The following is a 20,801-nucleotide window of genomic DNA, read 5'->3' on the forward strand; positions in this document are numbered from 1 at the left end:
GGTCTCCTCCCCTTCATCTACACTGATTGAAGTGGATTGGTCAGTCTGTCATGGAAAGAGGTGTTCCTAAAGTTTTGTACACTGTAAATCTCAGGGGCTATCGATACCAATTCAATGAATTTGCATTGATGAATCATTGGTCAGCTTGTTAAGGAGAGTTACTCATTCAATGTAAATACCGAGTTTGAGAAAACCACGATATTTAAATGTAAATCAGTAGCAGCTCAAGATTAAATCCTATTCACATTTATTCACACTCATTGTTATTCACACACCCCTCCACAGAATACAAACTTTGACAGCCTCAGAGAAAAACAAAGTAGCTGGAAATGTACAACAAAAAACAGAAGCATATGTATCCCGAAACACTACAATCCTCTGATTGTGACGCATCAGTCTCAGTCTTTGAAAGGGCATTCAAGTGGACGTTCTCCGGATGAGCTCATTCTTTGAACTTCCACTCCTGCCGACACATGGGGCACTGCTGCTGAACCTGCTGGGAGTTGAGCCATTTGAGGATGCAGTGCATGTGGAAGCAGTGGGAGCACTGGCCCCAGACCAATGGGCAGTCATCTCCAGGAACCTTACCTGGAAAGTAGACATTGTTGCTGAAAGGTCTCCCCTCAATAGAGGATAAGTGTCCATGCTGTCACAATGTTGAACACGTCGTGATATCAAAGGACAATTTATGCATAACCGTTGAGATATGAAGGCATCAATAGACATACAGTGCCTTCGGAAAGTATTCAGACCCCTTGACTTTTTCCACATTGTTACATTACAGCCGTATTCTACAATCTACACACAATACCCCGTAATGACAAGGCAAAAACAGGTTATACATTTTTGCTAATTTATAAAAAAAATTAAAACAGAAATATCACATTGACATAAGTATTCAGACCCTTTACTCAGTACTTTGTTGAAGCACCTTTGGCGGCGATTACAGCCCCGAGTCTTCTTGGGTTTGATGCTACAAGCTTGGCACACCTGTATTTGGGGAGTTTCTCCATTCTTCTCTGCAGATCCTCTCAAGCGATGTCAGGTTGGATGGGGAGCATTGCTGCACAGCTATTTTCAGGTCTCTCCAGAGATGTTCGATAGGGTTCAAGTCCGGGTTCTGGCTGGGCCACTCAAGGACATTCAGAGATTTGTCCCACTCCTGTGTTGTCCTGTTGGAAGGTGAACCTTCGCCCCAGTCTGATGTCCTGAGCGCTCTGGAGCAGGTTTTCATCAAGGACTTTGCTACGTTCATATTTGCCTCGATCCTGACTAGTCTCCCAGTCCCTGCCGCTGAAAAACATCCCCACCGCATGATGCTGCCACCACCATGCTTCACAGTATGGATGGTGACAGGTTTCCTCCAGACGTGACGCTTGGCATTCAGGCTAAAGAGTTCAATCTTTGTTTCATTTGACCAGAGAATCTGGTTTCCCGCGGTCTGAGAGTCCTTTAGGTGCTTTTTGGCAAACTCATGTGCCTTTAACTGAGGAGTGGCTCCCGTCTGGCCCCTACCATAAAGGCCTGACTGGTGGAATGCTGCAGAAATGGTTGTCCTTCTGGAGGGTTCTCCTGTCTCCACAGAAGAACTCTAGAGCTCTGTCAGAGTGACTATCGGGTTCTTGGTCACCTCCCTGACCAAGGCCCTTCTCCCCCGATTGCTGAGTTTGGCCAGGTGGCCAGCTCTAGGAAGAGTCTTCATGGTTCCAAACTTTTTCCATTCAAGAATGGAGTCCACTGTGTTCTTGGGGACGTTCAATGCTGCAGACATTTTTTGGTACCCTTCCCCAGATCTGTCTTGACACAATCCTGTCTCGGAGCTATACGGACAATTCCTTCGACCTCATGGCTTGGTTTTTGCTGTGACATGCACTGTCAACTGTGGGACCTTATATAGACAGGTGTGTGCCTTTCCAAATCATGTCCAATCAATTGAATTTACCACAGGTGGACACCTGAGCTCAATGTCAAGTCTCATAGCAAAGGGTCTGAATACTTATGTAAGTAAGGCATTTGTTTTTTTATTCCTGTTTTCACTTTGTCATTATGGGGTATTGTGTGTAGATTGCAGAGGATTTTTTTTTACATGTTTTTATCCATTTTATAATAAGGCTGTAATTTACCAAAATATGGAATAAAGTCAAGGGGTCTGGAAACTTCCCGAATGCAATGTACATGCACTAAGAAGCATATTGAGTTTGTGCATACATTCATTTCAGGGAGTTAGTCAAATGGTGATGAGACATTTCGAATAACTCAGTAGTTAGTTAGTAAGCAGCTTTTTATATAAACTCACAATCTGGGCAGCAGCCATTAAAAGACATTCTGCAGATCCCACAGTTCTCATCATTGGCCATCCACAGCCAGGATGCCACGCCGTTCCACTGCTTGATTTGAACCTTCATCTCCCGTGTACCTGATGGGCACACGTTGTATGAATGTTCAAGGTGGCTAACCTAGCTAACTACTAACGTTAGCTTAGTAGCTAGCTAGCTATACACAGTAGTTAATTTAATGTTTGCTCGTCTAGAAAGATGGTGCACCACATGATGTTACTTCGCTGTTGACATTTGTAATAACTAGCTAGTAAGTAACATGGCAAATGTATTGCAATTCTAAAATCCTACCTTCGATTTTAAAATGAAGACACAAAACATTTCCTGAGAGTTCCGACACATTTAACGTCACATCCTCGAATCGGGGAAAATATCGCCACCCACGCCTGTGGAGGATAAAAATAGGTATTTCAAAAGAGGTACAATACTGCCATCCAGAGAGATGTTTATTTGTTTTATTTAACTAGTCAAGTCAGTTAAGAACAAATTCTTTATTACAATGATGGCCTAACCCGTACGACGCTGGGCCAATTTTGCGCCGCCCTATGGGACTCTCAATCACGGCCGGTTGTGATACAGCCTGGAATCGAACCAGGGTATGTAGTGACGCCTCTAGCACTGAGATGCACCGCTGCGCCACTCCGGAGCCTGTCTCGTACTTTCCTTTGGTTTATTTGCAACGGTACCTTTGTGATTGCAATGCTGGATAGAGGCACTAGACAGCAGCAGAGAGGACATTGGTGGTGAAAGAAGCGCAAAATCGAACGGAAATGGTAGTAAGAATACACTTACGTCACTTACTACAATTATTTTAAGCCCACTCACGTCACTCAAACTTTAGCTATTCGTCATTGATCAGCACCGAGGAAAGCGGCTAGATTTTGCTATCAAAAGCGTCATTCTTAAAGTAAATTTTCCATTTATTTGTTGATCTCTAATACGACAAGTGCCACCATGGCTGATAAGATGGATATGTCTTTGGATGACATTATTCAACAAAGTAAGAAAGGCGGAGGTGGCCGCGGAAATCGTGGAGGCCGCAGCCGAGGATCATCGGGTCGAGGTGGGAGTGGAGGCCGACCCGGTGGAGCTGGCTCTGGAGGCCGGACCGGCGGATCCGGGCCCATGAGGAGTCGACAGAACTTCAGTGGAGACCGAAGTGACAGCAGACCCACGCCATACAGCAGGGTAGGAACACGGAGGATCACAGAAAAAGGAGGCATGGCAGAGGCGACGACGACGAATGTTAAATAATTTAGCTGATCTTGTTAAATGTGCTGCGACACGTACCAGGTAGTTCACAAAGTTGCTGATGGATGTGGAATTATCAACGGGAAGTGCGCTATAGGGCACAACTCAAAGAAGAAACCACTGTTCGCAAACGTTTATTCATTTAATGACGTACAAAGTCGTGTTTGTGGGCCCATGGTCTACATTGCATTTCTCCGCTTCAGGTCAAACAGTTACTAGCCAGCACTATTGAATGTTACTGGTCATGTCCTACGTTTCTGGGAGTGAACGTTAACTAGCTAGCTAACATGTTCACCCTCGTGGGCCACTTCAAAACGGAGTTGATCCGCATTCATGAACTAGCTAGTTAACACTTGTTTGTAGTGTGAATGCGAGCTGCCCCAGATATTCACTTTTGGTCTGTTTAACGTGTACCTCGTGGGTTTTTTAGTAGTCCACAAATTCTTAATCTCATTTGTCGACTGGCGCATTGTTGGCCTTAAATTAAGTTCAAGATTTGTCTAATTATCAAGAATTGGACTGTTTTATGCAACGAAGCTAACAAAATGGCGACACTCAAAATGGATGTTCAGTCAACTGAGTTTTTTTTTTTTTTTTTTTTTTCTTTCATATTTTGACCCAGACTGCAAAGCACAACACCCCAAAGAACTTTATTGAACTTTCCATGGTCGGTTAAGGGAGCATGTCAAAATGACTTTAACACGTTTTGAATCAAGGATTTTTCTTTGGATGGACTTTTTCTACACTTGGAGTTGAATCAGAATCTGGATGCTGTCCTTGCCATCGCGCTCAAGTCAGTTTTTTTGCCTGCGCTGCCATTCTAATTACCTACACATTCTTCAAACCACCTGTAGGGCAGGAGCCATTTTGAGTTGGAAGTCCTGCCATCTGTCCTACTAGCTTAGTTTTGGTTCTTTCCTATATTAATATAATTGTTTTTATTAAATCATGTGTGCTGTTACACTGACCATGAATCCACCATAGACCAATGTGTCTAATGGTAGTAATGAAGCAAGATTCCCCTGCCTGCCTAAGGAACTGACTCAAATGTGCTCAGTCTGATCAGCAGGAGCAGGGGAACCAGAAGTCAGCAGCTGCATTTTTCTCATTGTACCTTTACAGCCCAGAGAGCTGCCGGACAAATGGCAACACGACATGTTCGAAGGTGGCTTCAGCAGTAATGCTGGTGGTGGTGGTGGGGGAGCAGGAGGTGGCGGTGTGGAGACTGGCGGCAAGCTCCTTGTCTCAAACCTTGACTTCGGTGTCTCTGACGCTGATATCCAGGTAATTTCTACAGTCAATCGCTACAAAGATGTTGGCCTTTACGCCAAACTGTTTTGACGTTAAACATGAATTGTACCGGTCATGTTTCTTAATGTGTTATGTTTTTTCCAGGAGTTGTTTGCGGAATTCGGTACGTTAAAGAAAGCGGCTGTGCACTATGACCGGTCTGGCCGCAGCCAGGGAACCGCTGACGTCCACTTTGAGAGGAGGGCTGATGCACTCAAAGCCATGAAACAGTACAACAATGTACCACTCGATGGTGAGTTTTAATTTGAATTAGTTGATTGCTATTATTTTGAAGCTTGTTTGTCATGAAATGTAGTCATTGATGAACTCTTCTGAACAAAGATGCATAATCTTGTTTTCCTTTTGCTCACAGGCCGCGCCATGAGCATTCAGCATGTCACGTCACAAATTCGAGACGATAACCAGAGAAGACCATCACAGAGGTATGTGATTCTATAAGCTTTCTTTATTTTGTCATGTATGATATGTGATATATATATATTTCTTTATTTAAATCTAGTTAATACCAGTTGTAGCTCATTGATTGTCTTTGAATCTGTTTGCAGTTCAAACGGAGGCAGTGGTGGATTCAACAGAGACAGAATTGGACGCCCCAATTTCTCAGACAGGCGGGGAGGTGGAGACAGGCGGGCCGGCAGAGGCTCCAGGGGCAGGGGTAGAGGCGGACGTGGTGGTGTAGGCAAACCGCAGCAGTTGTCTGCTGAAGAGCTGGATGCCCAGTTGGATGCTTACAATGCTAAGGTACATCTTATTTTTTAAATTTAACTAGGCAAGTCAGTTAAGAAAAAAATCTTATTTACATTGACAACGGTATGAAAGTATAGAAATATAAATTATTCAATGCAAGTGGCTTTATCTTTGTAGCTGGAATACGGTCCTAATTTTCACTTGCTTTTTATTGCAGATGGAGACCAGTTAGAATTACTCATTTGAATCCCCTCATCATCCTGTCGGATCTGAAGCTTGTTATTGTGGACCTGAAATGGACCAGATCTTTTACACTTACTGTTCTTTGGCATCATTTTAATGTGTGGCTGGATCTTGCTTTATTCCCTTTTTTAATATTATGAACACTTTTTGTACTGTTTTGGGACAATTGTAGGTTTTTGAGGGGGAGTATTATACTTTTTTTGGTCCTTTGCCTCCCCTTCTCCTTGTGCATAGTTGTAATAAACCTACAAAACAAACTGTTCCAGTGCATCTGCCTCTTGTTGAAGGTCTGTACAACACTATGGGCTGGTTTCCCACACATTAAGTTTAGTCATGGGCTAAAACTATTTTGGTGTAGATACTCCAAAGAGCTTATGTTAGTCCTGGACTAGGCTTTATCTGTGCCCAGGAAACCGGTCCTAAAAGCCTGAGGCACTATGGTCAATATGATGTCTGCATTGGCAGTGCATCATTTGTGGTGATACAGCCTCTGCAGAAGTTGGGGCATTCATGCTACTTGCGCTTTGTGGTGCAGAGCTCTTGTGAAGTGAGTTGGTTTTTACAGGACCTTCCGCCCTCAACTGTCAAACAATCATGTCAATTAGGAGTTGTATGGAGCCTTCTGCATTGTTACAAAATTTGAGGCGGACTGTGATGTGGTGCAGAGCTCAATTTGGCCGCAGCGTGCCTCTGGAGGCTCCAATTATGTCACACCATCCACATGGTGCCTCCGACCACATTTTCACCTCAGGCATTAATTGGCTTTTAGACCTCGAGGTGTATCATGTAAGATGTGTGGAAATTATTGAATTTACAATGGTAGGTCACTGTACTGCTATATCAAATGCTTGTAAAAAGCTAAAGAAATGTATAACATGCTCAACACTTGTGAGATTGTCAAACACAATGTATAATAATACCATTTCATACTATTGTGGTTACTAAAATGTAAGGTATTACATTAATTTTCAAACTAACATCACTGACCTGTTCGATTAGTATTTGAAATGGTCAAATAACTAGATGGACCAGTTGATTAGTATTCTGTTAGCAATGAAGGAAGGGGATAAGTTGACCTAAAAATATATATATAATTTTAACTATTCAAATGAAGTGTTAAATACACTAGCACTACTTGTTCAAGACTTCAAACTAGCCCCACCTAAAATCTATTCAGGGCGCGCGTCACCAGCAATTGCACGCCACCTGCATAGAGCGTGCGCGCCGCGGCATAGTTCCCGGAAACGAGTTGTATGGGGCGGCGCCGTTCCTTGTTCGCCATACTTGCACAGAGAAGAGCGACAGAAGCACTTATTCTACAAGCGCCTGGGGAAAAAACAGCAGGAAAACGGTAAAGACATGCTTTCACAACCTATACAATAGTTAACAATCAAGCATATGACGGTTCATTATGTTTTAGACTTAATTTGTATCTGGTGTCATTTCCTCCCAACTTTGCGAGCAATTTGCTGAGTTGTGCTAGCATGCCAACCACGGTAACGTTAGCCTGCCAACGTATCTACATACTTCACACCCTGGCTGCAACAGTGCCAATTTGTAGCATACGAAACATGAAATAAACCTTGGTCTACTGTTAAGTTCCACTGCAGCAGAGTAAAATATTATGTAAAAGCACAGTACATGTGTAGCATAGTTTAGTTTAATTGGGTGGCAGGTAGCTAGGGAGTCCAACACCCATGTTGCTAATTAGCCAGCTAGCAATCCTCGTGCAGCTTGGTGACTTGCGGCAGTGTCTAGCCGGTCAGAGACTAGTTAGCCAGTTGACACATTAGCTAGCTATTTGGCTGTCTGACGTTTGATTACTTTGTCGCCTGAAACAGTGTTAAATTCGACGATTAGGCAACCTTTGTTCTTAGATAGTTTAACACATGTTTAGCTAATTATTTAGCTATTCGTTGGGATTCTCCCAAGTCGGCACCTGTCCCTGTCAGTAACCGGACAGTCTTTCTTTGCAGCAAGCTAAAGCTCAAGCTATCTAGCCACCTACAGACAACAAAAGAATGGAAATGAGATTTCTTTGTTAGCTGTTTCCCTTCCAGGAAGTAACTCAGGTGCATAACGCGATGTTGATAAGATAACAATTGTATTTACGTACTATATTGATCTGTAGTGCACACTGCATACCCAGTTTCATTGCAACACAAATTATAATTTTACAGCTGGTGGCTGTGTAGAGTATTGTCAGTGATTGCACAGGGGACTGTTCTGACTGTTCTGCACCTGTGCAGAGCACAATACATTTTGTTCACAAGTTTGAATAAATTATTAGTCATTATTTAAATTATAATCAATTTCAACCGTTGATGTTTACTGATGCAAATTCTAGTTGGTGAATGTGATGAAGGAAATTCATTAGCGTAGTTAGATTTGTGTCTTCTGTCGACCTGAATTTTAAGTACCACATCCTGTCTGCTTGGAAAGATTTGACATCTTCCTCTCAGACTGGGCGGGGTGTAGTGGACCCTTCAGAATAGAAGCCAGGGTAACATTGATTAAGCCCTGTACGATGGAACATCACGGCTCATTAAATGGAGCATCCATAAAGTTAGCATTTACTTGGAAATTGCTTTAAATTCTCATTATTTGTCAATTAATAATCAACCCTTGACAAACAATCTCTCGTACACTACTGTTCAACAGTTTGGGGTCACTTAGAAATGTTCTTGTTTTCTACATAATTCTTTTTTTGTCCATTAAAATAGCATCGAATTGATCAGAAATACAATGTAGACATTGTAATGTTGGAAATGATTATTGTAGCTGTAAACGACAGATTTTTAATGGATTATCTACATAGGCATACAGAGTCCCATTATCAGCAACCATCACTCCTATGTTCCAATGGCACGTTGTGCTAGCTAATCCAAGGTTATCATTTTAAAAGGTTAATTGATCATTAGAAAACCCTTTTGCAATTATGTTAGCACAGCTGAAAACTGTTGTCCTGATTTAAAGAAGCAATAAAACTGTCCTTTAGACTAGTTGAGTATCTGGAGCATCAGCGTTTGTGGGTTCGATTACAGGCTCAAAATGGCAAGAAACAAATATCTTTCTTCTGAAACTCGTCAGTCTATTCTTGTTCTGAGAAATGAAGGCTATTGCCAAGAAGATGCTGTGTACTACTCCCTTCACAGAACAGCGCAAACTGTCTCTAACCAGAATAGAAAAGGGAGTGGGAGGCCCCGGTGCGCAACCGAGCAAGAACACTAGTACATTAGTGTCTAGTTTGAGAAACAGACCCCTCACAAGTCCTCAACTTGCAGCTTCATCAAATAGTGCCCGCAAAACACCAGTCTCAACGTCAACAGTGAAGAGGCGACTTCGGGATGCTGGCCTTCTAGGCGGAGTTCCTCTGTCCAGTGTCTGTGTTCTTTTGCCCTTCTTAATCTTTTCTTTTTATTGGCGGTAAGTATCTGGTGTGACCATCATTTGCTTCATGCAGTTTGACACATCTCCTTCGCGTAGAGTTGATCAGACTGTTGATTGTTGCCTGTGGAATGTTGTCCCACTCCTCTTCAATGGCTGTGTGAAGTTGCTGGATATTGGCAGGAGCTGGACACGCTGTCGTAAATGTCGATCCAGAGCATCCCAAACATGCTCAATGGGTGACATGTCTGGTAAATATGCAGGCCATGGAAGAACTGGGATATATTTCAGCTTCCAGAAATTGTGTACAGATCATTCCTACATGGGGCTATGCATTATCATGCTGAAACATGAGGTGATGGCAGCAGATGAATGGCACGACAATGGGCCTCAGGATCTCGTCACGGTATCTCTGTGGCTTTTTTTTTTTTACCAAAGTAAAATGCATTCGTCCAATTAGTTGGAGTGTTTGCTGTCAAGGTTCCACGCTGTCTTCAAGATAAGATGACACGCCTTTCATATTAGGCCTGAATCATACTTGCAGACTCGGGCGGTTTGTCTTGCTGTCGTACCGGCCCATTAGCCACTTTGGCTCTTGTATATGGGCGGTGGTAAAGTACTGGCATTAGGTCAATGGTGGAACTACGTCGCTGTCACATGGAGGGTGGGCTTCTGTGAAACTCTTGAGGCCAGCTCACATAAACACACTAGAAACAACTCTAAATTCAGCACAAGGTTTCCGTTAGGAAAATGTGTGCCTGACGTTTGACCGGCAGCATTTTGATTTACTGGACCCATATGCATCGGGTGCGTAACCTAATTAGGGCGTCCACCCACGGTGCTCAGTAAGACACAAATCCCGTTTAGGTTATGGTAATTCATTTCAACAGAAAATGCAAGTCGAGAATGCAACGATGTTCCTTAATTCCGATGCCCGCATATACGTTTCCTCAGCCAATAAGACGAGTAACGAACAGCAAAATCACTAGCCTATGTTAATTTACTATCCCCCATGGTGTAAAAGTTGACCTATTCTATTGTTCAGCTTGTTGAGAAAGAAACAGCCTATTCCAATAAGACTCTGGGACAGTTGTGGGACGATAGATCCCAAATTCATACAACCAGTAGCCCTAGGCTACATAAAACAAACGTTAAAAAGCCATGAGTCTGTTGCAACCGATAAGAACATTTATCCTTAAAAAGTCGATCAACTATTATTTCTTCAGATTTTTCAGCGCACAAGGCAGTAGGCTACGCGTGAATGTTCGTTCCATAGTGCAATTAGCGGGTAATCAGCGTTGTCAAAAGCAAGCAGTTAAATGTGACAGAGATGAAAATATCCGTTAGAAATGTGAAAGAGGGGAGATCTAATATGCAACAACTAGCATGGGTTGCTAATATAACAATGATTGTGCCTTTGGCTACTGGACAGTGATAGAAAGTTGATATACAATAATTGCCTTTACGGATATGGTCTGATTTTGACTAGGCTACTTTGAAGCATGGTAAGATATTTAGTAAAACGTTCAGGACTCCAAAAAGGAAGTATATGTTTTCAAAATGCATACTGCCTCCAGCTGATTGCAAAGTGGTGTGTGAAGCCCTGATGAAGCCTGCCTTCTATTGCTTATGCATTTGCTGTTTGAGATGCTGTATCGGCAGCTCTCACGCTGTCTTGCAGATTTTCCACTTAAAGGCTCTGTAGCTGTATGCTGTGCGAGTGTGATAAATGAGATGCATAACAAATATACACACACGGAAATGTAATTCAGTTAAATTATGTAAATTAACCTATAGACCGATAAGCATGGCCAGTCAAATGTATTTAAAATGACTGGTATTTCCATCAATGAATAGGCTAAAAAGCATTATTTTGCAATGGGATTCTATTTCCTCCTTCAGGACAATTGGCCAGTGCCAATTGTATTCATTGGCTTTTCGAGAGAAAAAAATGTATCTCCCAAAAGCCGGGAAACCCTGACGAAGCAGTACTTATTTATTTCCGATTTATTTTTCTTTTGTTTTATGATGTACTTTTTGTCCTTATGTCTTTGTTCCTCTGTATATTGGCTTTAGTGAGTGATTCGTTATCTAATACTTGTACTATGCACTGTACACCATACAAAACTCCAAAACGAACTGCATCATTCTTTCTCCCTGCTCCATTTTCCTCCGAATCAAAGTCCCACACCAGGCTGCTAGTCAGATTTTTAAGTCTTACACTCTTTGATTAACAAGGATACAGATGTGCATTTAACTCTTATGACTAAATGCCAACATTGAAATACTTTCCCTCCCCCAAGCCCCAGCAAAGAATGATAGATCACCAACATCAAGTGGAAAATAACTTTATTAGTCTAAAAACACATGGACGTTGATGGAACTGAAGCTCCATTCCGAGCGCTGGCGCTGCAGTAGTAGTGGCAGACACAGACAGAGGATTCATGATTAGGCTATTGTGGGAGAGAACGCCTTATTGGGAATGTTGGACGCTTCTTGGCATAAACACAGCTCTTCCTGCTTTTGTGAGCCCCTCCAGTTGTCGTGACTCGAGTATATTGAGGAGAGGCCTCTCATTTCAATTATAACCCCTGGATGGGGATGATGCATCTGGAGTGTATTTTATTGGCCATCTTGTTTGTTGTGAATGCTATTAGGCTTGCTGTCAAACGGTTTTAGTTAGCATCAAATTAAGTCGGCATGAGTTCAAAGGACAGAGATGGGCAGGTTGAATTTTGAGAAGCAATTTCAAGAACAGTTTCATTCAGATTTTACGTGAGGAAAGCCCCACAAATTAAGCCTGGAAGTTGGCCCAGATCCAAACATAAGTTTTGTCATTACAATGACCTTAGGAGTTGGCCATTACAGATCTGGGGCAAACAGGCAACAACAACATCTAAGGACCATGTTCATTGATTGCATTGATCTAAAGAATGTAACCTACATGTGGTCTATTTTAGGGGCATGTGAATTCTGTATGTCAACATCGTTTTGACCACACCTGTCAGTGTAGTTGAACTTACTTGATACAGTGATGTCTTCCTTTCATTCTTTAACACATGACAGGCAGTGTAAGTAGATTGGTGTGAGCTTGTCAGGCTAAGAGGCCCCTGGAGACCAATGGTTGTGAGAGACTGACTGTGTTTGATTGGTCTTTATTTATCCCTCAATGCTAAGGAACACAGCCCCTGGTCCTCTGACCTCAATCTTGTGTGTGTTAGGGGCCCATGTCATGCGACTTTTCACACATGACCTCATTCGATGGTGATGGTCTCCCACCAGTGCTGACGCTGTTTCAGTGTGCCCAGATTTTTTGTTTGTTGCCTTGTGTGATGTCATAGCAGCATTTCATAGTAATTGATGAGATGCTGTCATCCTTTTATTTGAGTAGAATATTCTACATCCTCTGAGAAGAAGCCACATGGGAGGAGTAGCGATTAGTGGACCTATTTATTTGCCAATAATCTTGGTCGTAACATTCCTCCTCTCTCTCCCTCTTCTTCCTCTTCCCCGCTCTCTCTCTCTCTCGCCACAGACATGGCTGAGGACGATTTGACTCCGGAGCAGCTAGCAGCCATCGCTGCGGAAAACGACGTGGGCGAGACGGTCAACTACAAGCCCCCGGCCCAGAAGACCCTGCAGGAGATCCAGGAGCTGGACCAGGATGACGAGAGCCTCCGGAAGTACAAGGAGGTTCTGCTAGGAGCCGGCGCTGCTGCTGTCGCTGGTGAGTGTGTGTGTGTGTGTGTGTGTGTGTGTGTGTGTGTGTGTGTGTCATTTCTCTCTCAATACGTGTGTGTGTGTGTTTGTATGCGTGTCTGCCTGGTGCCTGCTTAGTGTCTTTACGGGTCAATAAGACACTGCTTAGCTCTGAGAAAAGGCTATAGGTAATGCCCAGGGTTTATCTCAGAATAAACTAATGTTTCTTTAATGTTGGGGCCCTTCCAAATAATGGATAGCTGTCCTGATTTCAGCTCTCATCTGGGGCAGACCGTTGGACAGCTGGTTATTACTGATAGTATACATGCAGTCCTCGTTCCTAAATGTTGCTTCTAAGAAAAGGGCCTCTAAGAAGTCTTGGTCTGTACAATCGATTAAAAGTTGTAATGTTTAAATGGAAGCCTAGGTAAGGGCCAGAAGTTCACATATATCCCTACTTGGATGTATTCAGTTCAGTTGTCATTCAGACACAAATGCAGAATTATATAAAAATACATTTAAGTGATGTCTTTGTGCTAAATGTCAGATTATAAAATATGTTTGTGATGTATTTTCACATCGAATGACCTATAAAGTTTAAAGGTCTGAAACCAACCATTTACAAACATTACATATCAGCAAACCTATGGTTAAGTAAGTAGGGTGTAACTGTGTCAAGGTTGCTGTGGGTCAGTTACGTGATCCATATGGATGTTCTTTGTCTGGTCTTGTTACAGATCCCAGTGTTCCCAACGTCCAGGTGACACGGTTGACACTGATGTGTGAGACTGCCCCGAACCCACTGACCCTGGACCTGCAAGGTGAGCTATAATACTGTAGTACTTTGTTTACTGTAATCCCCAGAAATTGACATCTTATCGTACGAGCGTCTCAAAACATGGGGGAAATGGTTCCGAGTGTGTAACTAACTGGCGTTGACAAACTGATCTGTTAGCCCGTGTTCAAAGAAAAGACCTGCTACTGTCACCTGACTCTCTTGAGGTGAGCAAGAGACCTTGTGCTGCTGAACAGAATGACCTGAGTCATCCTGAATGACGCAGGCCAGTGCCAGTAAAAAATGCGTGCATCATACTCGTTCGTGTATGTACTTGTAGTGATGACTGGTTGGTCATAAACTAACACAGAGAAAGGGTTCCTGGGGAACAGTATAACACAGCCGCTCGTGTCAGCGGTAACATGCACTAAACGGTGAATGGATAGGAATAAATTGGTTGTCTTTTGAACATTTCAAAGCCTTCCCTCATGGTCTTTCCATGTATAGCACGTATTGCAAATTCTCGGGTAAAAACTGGTTCGACGCATGCATCGTGGGGGGAATAAAGAGGAGAATACTGTATTGCTTCTGTTTCCCCAGTCCAGTGTGTTACACTGCTAGATGTTGAGGGAGAGTGCTGCAGCACAGCTAGAAGGCAGTATTAAAACCCCTGATTAAGTGTGCTAATGAGGCAGTGCCACCGCTGGGCTGAGATAATGACCCCCGCTGAGGTGTCAGAGCTGCCTAGGACTCTACATGACTGTTAAAGACATCCTGCTTTCACACTCCACACTGGGGCCTTGTGGATGGCAGTCCCCTGCTGCATGCCCTAGTTAGTGTGTGTGTGTGTTGGAGAAACCTTACTGTTTTTTTCCCCTCGTTGTCTTTCTAACAGGAGATCTGGAGGCCTTTAAGAAGCAGTCCTTTATCCTGAAGGAGGGAGTGGAGTACAGAATAAAGATCAGCTTCAAAGTGAGAGCACAGCCAAAATAAAGGAAGCACCAACATAAAGTGTCTTAATAGGGCATTGGGCCACCACGAGGCAGAACAGCTTCAATGCACCTTGGCATAGATTCTACAAATGTCTGGAACTCTGTTGGAGGGATGCGACACCAATCTTCCACGAGAAATTCCATCATTTTATGTTTTGTTGGTGGTGAAGGAAAACGCTGTCTCAGGTGCCGCGCCTGAATCTCCCATAAGTGTTCAATTGGTTTGAGATCTGGTGACTGAGACAGCCATGGCATATAGTTTACATTGTTTTCATGCTCATCAAACCATTCAGTGACCACTCGTGGCCTGTGGATGGGGTGCATTGTCATCCTATAGGGGCATAGCCATGGTAGCCAAAATAATCGCCCGCCCAGCATTTTTATGCAAGACTCGAAGCATGATGGGATGTTAATTTCTTATTGAAACCAGGCGCCACACCTGTGTGGAAGCACCTGCTTTCAATATACTTTATATCCCTCATTTACTGAAGTGCTTCCATTATTTTGTCAGTTACCTGTACAATATGTAAGATATTGCACAAAACAATTAAATTGAACTACATTGATTCTCTTTTTGTTATATTTGATTGAATTGACCTGAAATATAACGAAAGAGAATCAATGTAGTTAAATTTACGTGAATGAAAGCTCTTTGTATGAAGACCCCATCAGTTAAATGCAGAAGACACATTTCAGTTGAATGCATTATTGTTCAACTGGCCAGGTATTGTCCTTTCACTTTCCCCATAACAAGGTGGTGACTATACTTTTCTCCCCCACTAGAAATCAAACACTCAGATTGTGCTGTTAATGAACTTGGCTTACCTGTAGGTATTGTTTTTTTCCCAGATTTCATGGTTCCATAGGTCTTTAAATGGCCTGTTTCTGTCAGATGAGCTTGCGATAAGCTAAATTGATTTTCCATGCCACTAACAATGTCTCGTTCTCTGTAGGTGAACAAGGAGATTGTTTCGGGACTCAAGTATGTCCAGCAGACCCACAGGAAAGGAGTGAGAAGTGAGTGCTTGCTGCTTCCTATCCCTCTTGTTTGTTCCCTCCTGACCGCACAGGCCTTCCTCCCATACTAACTGTGGAAAATTATGCCCTAGACTCAAGCGAATGTTGACATCAACATTGAAGTTTCCCACCACCATCAGTTTCTGCAGATTTCTCTGTTATGGGAATGTACTAGGTGATACATTGTCATGGTTTCCAAATGTTGGTCCTAGCAGAATTGAAGAGATAAGTGGCATGATGCCACATCAACGCCGTTTCTTTAGACAATAAGGGAATCAGTTTAAATGAATTAGTTCAATGAAGAGCTGTAAACACTTAAGTCCTGTGGAGACTACCATTGTTTAATGACGTTGACAGACAGCCCCGGCCCACACACTGCCTTCCCTTTTTAATCTGCCAAGAGAAACAGGCAGAATGGCCAGGGACTGAAATTGAGATATTGTTTGAAACCGGATGCACAAGTCAAGGCTGAAAAACAGACTCAACACTGTCAATAGGGATATTATTGAGAAATAGTTTTAAGGCTTTCATCTCACATTTTTCCTGAGCAGAAAAAGGCAGAGGGGCAGGGTGTGAAATATGTTTGTTTGAAACTGGATGCAAGTTGAGGCACAAAACAGCCTTGTGTCAATTGCTTTATTAGTGAGTCGTGTTTGTGAGGCTTATTGAGAAATCGATAGATTAAAAATAAATTAGAGCAGGCCTCCTGAGTGGCACAGCTGTCTATGGCACTGCTAAGCAGTGCTTGAGGCGTCATTACAGACCCGGGTTCAATCCAAGGCTATGTCACAGCCGGCCGTGACCGGGAGACCCATGAGGCGGCGCGAAATTGGCCCAGTGTTGTTAGGGAAGGGTTTGGCCGACTGGGATTCCCTTATCCCATTGCGCTCTAGCGACTCCTTGTGGTGGGCTGGGCACCTGCAAGCTGACTTCAATCCCCAGCTGGACAGTGTGTCCTCTGACACATTGGTGCGGCTGGCTTCCGGGTTAAGCGAGCTGTGTCAAGAAGCAGTGCGGATTGGCAGGGTCGTGTTTCGGAGGATGCATGGCTCTCGACCTTCACCTCTCCCGAGTCCGTAGGGGAGTTGCAGCGATGGGGCAAGACTGTAACTACCAATTGGATATCACGAAAAGGGGGTAAAAGTACAAAAAAAAATCAATAAATTGGAGAAAAACAGTCATTAGTCATGTTTTTCATTAGTCCTGTTTATTGATAACTTTCTTCCCAGAGAGCTAGTATAGTAGTTACTAGTTACTCGTTTCATTCACTTTTCTGTTGTGCCTAATGAACACCACCCTGTATTTTTTTGTCCTCCCTGGTGATTCAAACAGCCCTTCTTTTCTCTCTGTCTCTGTAGTTGACAAGTCAGACTACATGGTGGGGAGCTATGGGCCGAGGCCGAACGAGTACGACTTCCTGACCCCGCTGGAGGAGGCTCCTAAAGGCATGCTGGCCCGCGGCACCTACAACATCAAGTCCAAGTTCACCGACGACGATAAGCACGACCACCTTTCCTGGGAGTGGAACCTCAACATCAAGAAAGACTGGAAAGACTAAGAAAGAGGCCTTCAAAACCAAACCCCACAACCATGTCCCCATTTCTCCATGAGTTTATGTTCTTCTACTTCATTCCATCCTCATGTCTTCAATCTTCATTCCGACCCTTCCTCTTCATTCCGACCTTTCCATCCCTCTCTCGTCTCCCACGTTTCTCCCCATTTATCCGTCTGCATTAGTAGCAGCAGCAGAAGCAACGGCCCCCTCTGTCCGTCCATCCCCCCTCTGCTTTCATTGGTTGCACAAAGTCCACCATAATTGATTCACTGTCCTCAACCTGCCATCCATGCAACCTTAAAGGCCCAGTGCAGTCAATAATGAGATTTTGCCGTGTTTTGTATGTACATATGTATCCACGCTGTGAGTTTGGAGTAATATTGTTAGAATTATGATAATGCCCTTTCAGTGTTGGAGCTGTTTGAAAAGACTGCCTTGGTGGGATGGAGTTTTGGCCCCCTGGTGACTTCACCAGTCAGTGAATTTGTTAGTAGACCAATAAAAATTGTTCCGGGCCTCTCTGCCAATAACAGCTAGTTTTCCCTTCCCCACTGAGGCCACTCCCAGACAGTCCTAGCCAAATTCTTGCTTGAGAAATTGCTCTCTGCTAAGAAGCTATTTTTGTTTATTTTTGACCATTGTTTTCAATTAAAATCACAGTAAGGTACTTAATTGTTACCCAGAAATGAATAGATATATAAATTTTTTGTTTATTTTTGACCATTGTTTTCAATTAAGATCACAGTAGGGTACTTAATTGTTACCCAGAAATGAATAGATATATAAAAACGGCTGCATTGGACCTTTTTAAGTCTCTCATAGCTGTACTGTGCAGGATCTATCCTCCAACCCCACCCCTCATGGTTTGTCCTGCTTGAAGAGATTAAACCCCCCCTTTGCTCCCTAAATGGTCTTCCTGTCAGTAAGAAGTACATGTGGAAAAGCAAGTGTACAATCAACTTTTCATTTTGCCTTTTTTTTAATATATATAATTGTATGAATACTAGTATACTGTGGCTTTGTTCATGTCACTGTTGATATTAATCAGCTTTTATGGTCATTCCTTCCCCGCCATCTTGTTCTGCCCCCTTTTAGCATTCCTTTGCTTGCCTCCTTGCTATTTTTTATTTAATTTTTTTACCAAGACCTGCCTTGTTAAAGATATTCTCCTGAACTTTTGTATTCTTTTTTGCCAGTAGTTCTGAAAGTAGCACCCACGAGCCAAAAGTAGTCCCCAAAAATTGCACGTGTCACAAATGTGCAGATATGTGCACCACGTCATTGCTCTCTCGCTCTACTGTGTGTGCGTCTTGCTAGCCGTCACTGGTGAGGGGCAGAAGCTCATTGGCTGAAACTTGAATTACTAAGGGGCTTGCCCAAGTGGGGGTAAATATAGGGGGAAAAGTTCTGGAGCATGTCTTTTAAGCATACAGTGAATTAATAATGAGCTGCTTTACTTCAGCTCCTCCCACCCCCCTTAAATGTATTAACCCTTTTCTCTTACATGGGGATTGGGGCCAAGGTAACCTAATGTAGCAGGTGTAAAAAAAAAAAAAAAAAAAAAAAAACACAAACTAGATCCCCTACGTAAGGGGTATTCAACTCTTACCCTACGAGGTCCGCAGCCTGCTGGTTGTCTGTGGAGGAGGCGTTAAAGTGGCGTGTCGCCTTGTTAACGTCCAAAAGCGGAAGTCCATTTCCCCTGAAAAACTGGAAGTTCCTGTTTTGGGGACTCGGCAGAGGCTAGGGCCAAGGAAGTGAAAGGTATTATAACATTGGATAAAAAAGGGCGTAAGCCCCAGTGCTGCCTTATACTGAAATATCAAAATAATCAGTTTAACTCACCAATAATCAGTTTACTACTCTTGCGCAGTTATCATGGTGGTGCACTAACAGATGGTGCATGACTTGGGCTGTATGTTGTGTATTTCATGTGGTGCTTGCCATCAGGTAGACTCACTCAAGGGCATATTGTACTATCAACTGTTCACCATCTTAATCTCTTTGCTAGTTGTGATTCTCCCTGTAAAGTTTACTCACATGCTGCTCCTGGCTTGTTTTGTCTAAACTCAACCTCCGCTAGTAAACACAAGTTAACATGGTAGTTAGAATGAGAATAGAATACACCACCTAGAATTTACCGATGTGTTTTTTTCCTTGCCCACCCCAGCAGGCCACGTCATCATTATTGATAACACACTTGTGTTCCTTAGCCATGAGGCCTTATTGTCGACTTTGGTCGTGTGAAAAAGAAAGACCACGGTTTTGTATTTTTTTTTGCCTTAATGTACATCAATCCCAAGTCCGATTTCCCTCCTCCCCCTCACTCACATTTTGTTACGACACTTAGAGCCTGCTGTCGGAGGTCAAAGGAGATGACAAGTACCAGAGAAAGCACAGGAGTAGAGAATGACTCACCGTCTGCTGCTGGAGACATTGACGGTGTTTCAGCTCTCATTAGGAACAGGAGCTGGTAGGGTTAAGATGTACACCTCCACAGTCAGGCCCCAGCCTTTGCCCAATGACATATTGACGAAAAGAGACGTTGATGGAAAAATTGTAGCGTTTGCACAGAGTAGGATGTGCTAGCAGAAAATGCGGGATACTGTTTGAGTATGTTAAGAGGGAGGGATTTTGGATCAGAAAGTGGAATTGACATGTACTGTACCCTAAGCATATGGATGTAAAAGTGTTTCAGATATTGTGAATGATCTTATGCTTTCCCATACATTCCTTCACACATTGTACAGTTTCAATGAAGATGCTGGCATGCTGGTGGGGTTGTATAAATATTTGATCATTTGTGATTGCTCTTCTTGGACAATAAAGATGTTGCTCAACTTGGCCTGTTGTGTACAGAGTGTCTCTGGTTTTCAAAGTAGCGAAGTTGATTTGTAGGTAAAATAAGTGAAACCATTATTTCCAGTATTGATCTATTCAGCAATCACATTTGACAACTTCTCAAAAGATTTTTACTAGTCACATGATCTTTTTAGGCTAGTGGCCAATCTTCAAAAATAGGCTTACGGTTTTGAGAGAACCCTACCTGAGGTATAACTAAGCACAACCATGTTTTTCCATGTCTCTAAGGTCTCCCATATATGGATGGTTATATACAAAAATCTAATTGCAAAATTGGTTAAATTGAAAGATATGGTGACAGACACCCTTAACTCAAACAGTGCAGAATAATGCCTGGCTGGAGGGGGAGTGGGCCACCTAAGCTCATGTAACCCAAAATTGCAAGCTCTGATATTGCTCAAATTTGGTATACAAGTAATCAATTGTCTGCTCTTCATAGACAAATCAAGAGCATTAGGATATCTTAAAGCATGTAGGAAATAGACCTGTAAGCACACAGATACAATAGGGCGACATGTCAATCATGAATATTTATGATGAATAAACTTCACTTTTTTGGTAGCTGTTCAATCGACAGCTTTCCATGTCAAATTTACTGTCATTCAGTTCTGTATGGTCCAGTCTGACAAAAATGTATAGTGGCCAGGCACTGAAAACGGAATTTATTTCCAGTCAAAGGTCCCTCT

At 42.9% G+C, this 20,801-nt stretch overlaps 3 protein-coding genes across 3 annotated transcripts; 2 read left to right on the forward strand and 1 right to left on the reverse strand.

Annotated features, from left to right (window-relative positions):
* Window positions 1-230: 230 nt before the first annotated feature.
* LOC120027417 (anaphase-promoting complex subunit 11-like) lies at window positions 231-2,686 on the reverse strand. Its single transcript, XM_038972349.1, has 3 exons — window positions 2,628-2,686; window positions 2,297-2,416; window positions 231-588 (listed from the first exon to the last, which is right to left on the reverse strand). The coding sequence occupies exons 2-3, from the start codon at window positions 2,403-2,405 to the stop codon at window positions 443-445; spliced, it is 255 nt and encodes an 84-aa protein (XP_038828277.1). The 5' UTR covers window positions 2,406-2,416; window positions 2,628-2,686; the 3' UTR covers window positions 231-442.
* Window positions 2,687-3,148: 462 nt separating this feature from the next.
* On the forward strand, window positions 3,149-6,096 carry LOC120066057 (THO complex subunit 4-like). The gene is made up of 6 exons (XM_039017143.1): window positions 3,149-3,524; window positions 4,710-4,871; window positions 4,983-5,130; window positions 5,251-5,320; window positions 5,444-5,639; window positions 5,803-6,096. Exons 1-6 carry the CDS (start codon window positions 3,291-3,293, stop codon window positions 5,815-5,817), a joined length of 825 nt encoding a protein of 274 aa, XP_038873071.1. The 5' UTR covers window positions 3,149-3,290; the 3' UTR covers window positions 5,818-6,096.
* Window positions 6,097-7,088: 992 nt separating this feature from the next.
* Window positions 7,089-17,866, forward strand: LOC120066064 (rho GDP-dissociation inhibitor 1-like). Its single transcript, XM_039017155.1, has 6 exons — window positions 7,089-7,179; window positions 12,751-12,942; window positions 13,652-13,735; window positions 14,585-14,661; window positions 15,635-15,698; window positions 17,057-17,866. The coding sequence occupies exons 2-6, from the start codon at window positions 12,753-12,755 to the stop codon at window positions 17,254-17,256; spliced, it is 615 nt and encodes a 204-aa protein (XP_038873083.1). The 5' UTR covers window positions 7,089-7,179; window positions 12,751-12,752; the 3' UTR covers window positions 17,257-17,866.
* The last annotated feature ends 2,935 nt before the right edge of the window (window positions 17,867-20,801 follow it).

Source organism: Salvelinus namaycush, chromosome 2 (assembly GCF_016432855.1).
Source record: "Salvelinus namaycush isolate Seneca chromosome 2, SaNama_1.0, whole genome shotgun sequence".
Taxonomy (NCBI): domain Eukaryota; kingdom Metazoa; phylum Chordata; class Actinopteri; order Salmoniformes; family Salmonidae; genus Salvelinus; species Salvelinus namaycush.

Excerpts from the sequence above, each read along its gene's own strand:
- LOC120027417 (XM_038972349.1), bottom strand. The coding sequence starts at position 2,405 with ATGAAGGTTCAAATCAAGCAGTGGAACGGCGTGGCATCCTGGCTGTGG. Across the intron at positions 589-2,296 it reads TAATGGCTGCTGCCCAGATT|GTAAGGTTCCTGGAGATGAC; the intron begins GTGAGTTTATAT and ends TCTACTTTCCAG.
- LOC120066057 (XM_039017143.1), top strand. The coding sequence starts at position 3,291 with ATGGCTGATAAGATGGATATGTCTTTGGATGACATTATTCAACAAAGT. Across the intron at positions 4,872-4,982 it reads TCTCTGACGCTGATATCCAG|GAGTTGTTTGCGGAATTCGG; the intron begins GTAATTTCTACA and ends TGTTTTTTCCAG. Across the intron at positions 5,131-5,250 it reads CAACAATGTACCACTCGATG|GCCGCGCCATGAGCATTCAG; the intron begins GTGAGTTTTAAT and ends TTTTGCTCACAG.
- LOC120066064 (XM_039017155.1), top strand. The coding sequence starts at position 12,753 with ATGGCTGAGGACGATTTGACTCCGGAGCAGCTAGCAGCCATCGCTGCG. Across the intron at positions 13,736-14,584 it reads ACTGACCCTGGACCTGCAAG|GAGATCTGGAGGCCTTTAAG; the intron begins GTGAGCTATAAT and ends TCTTTCTAACAG. Across the intron at positions 15,699-17,056 it reads CCACAGGAAAGGAGTGAGAA|TTGACAAGTCAGACTACATG; the intron begins GTGAGTGCTTGC and ends CTGTCTCTGTAG.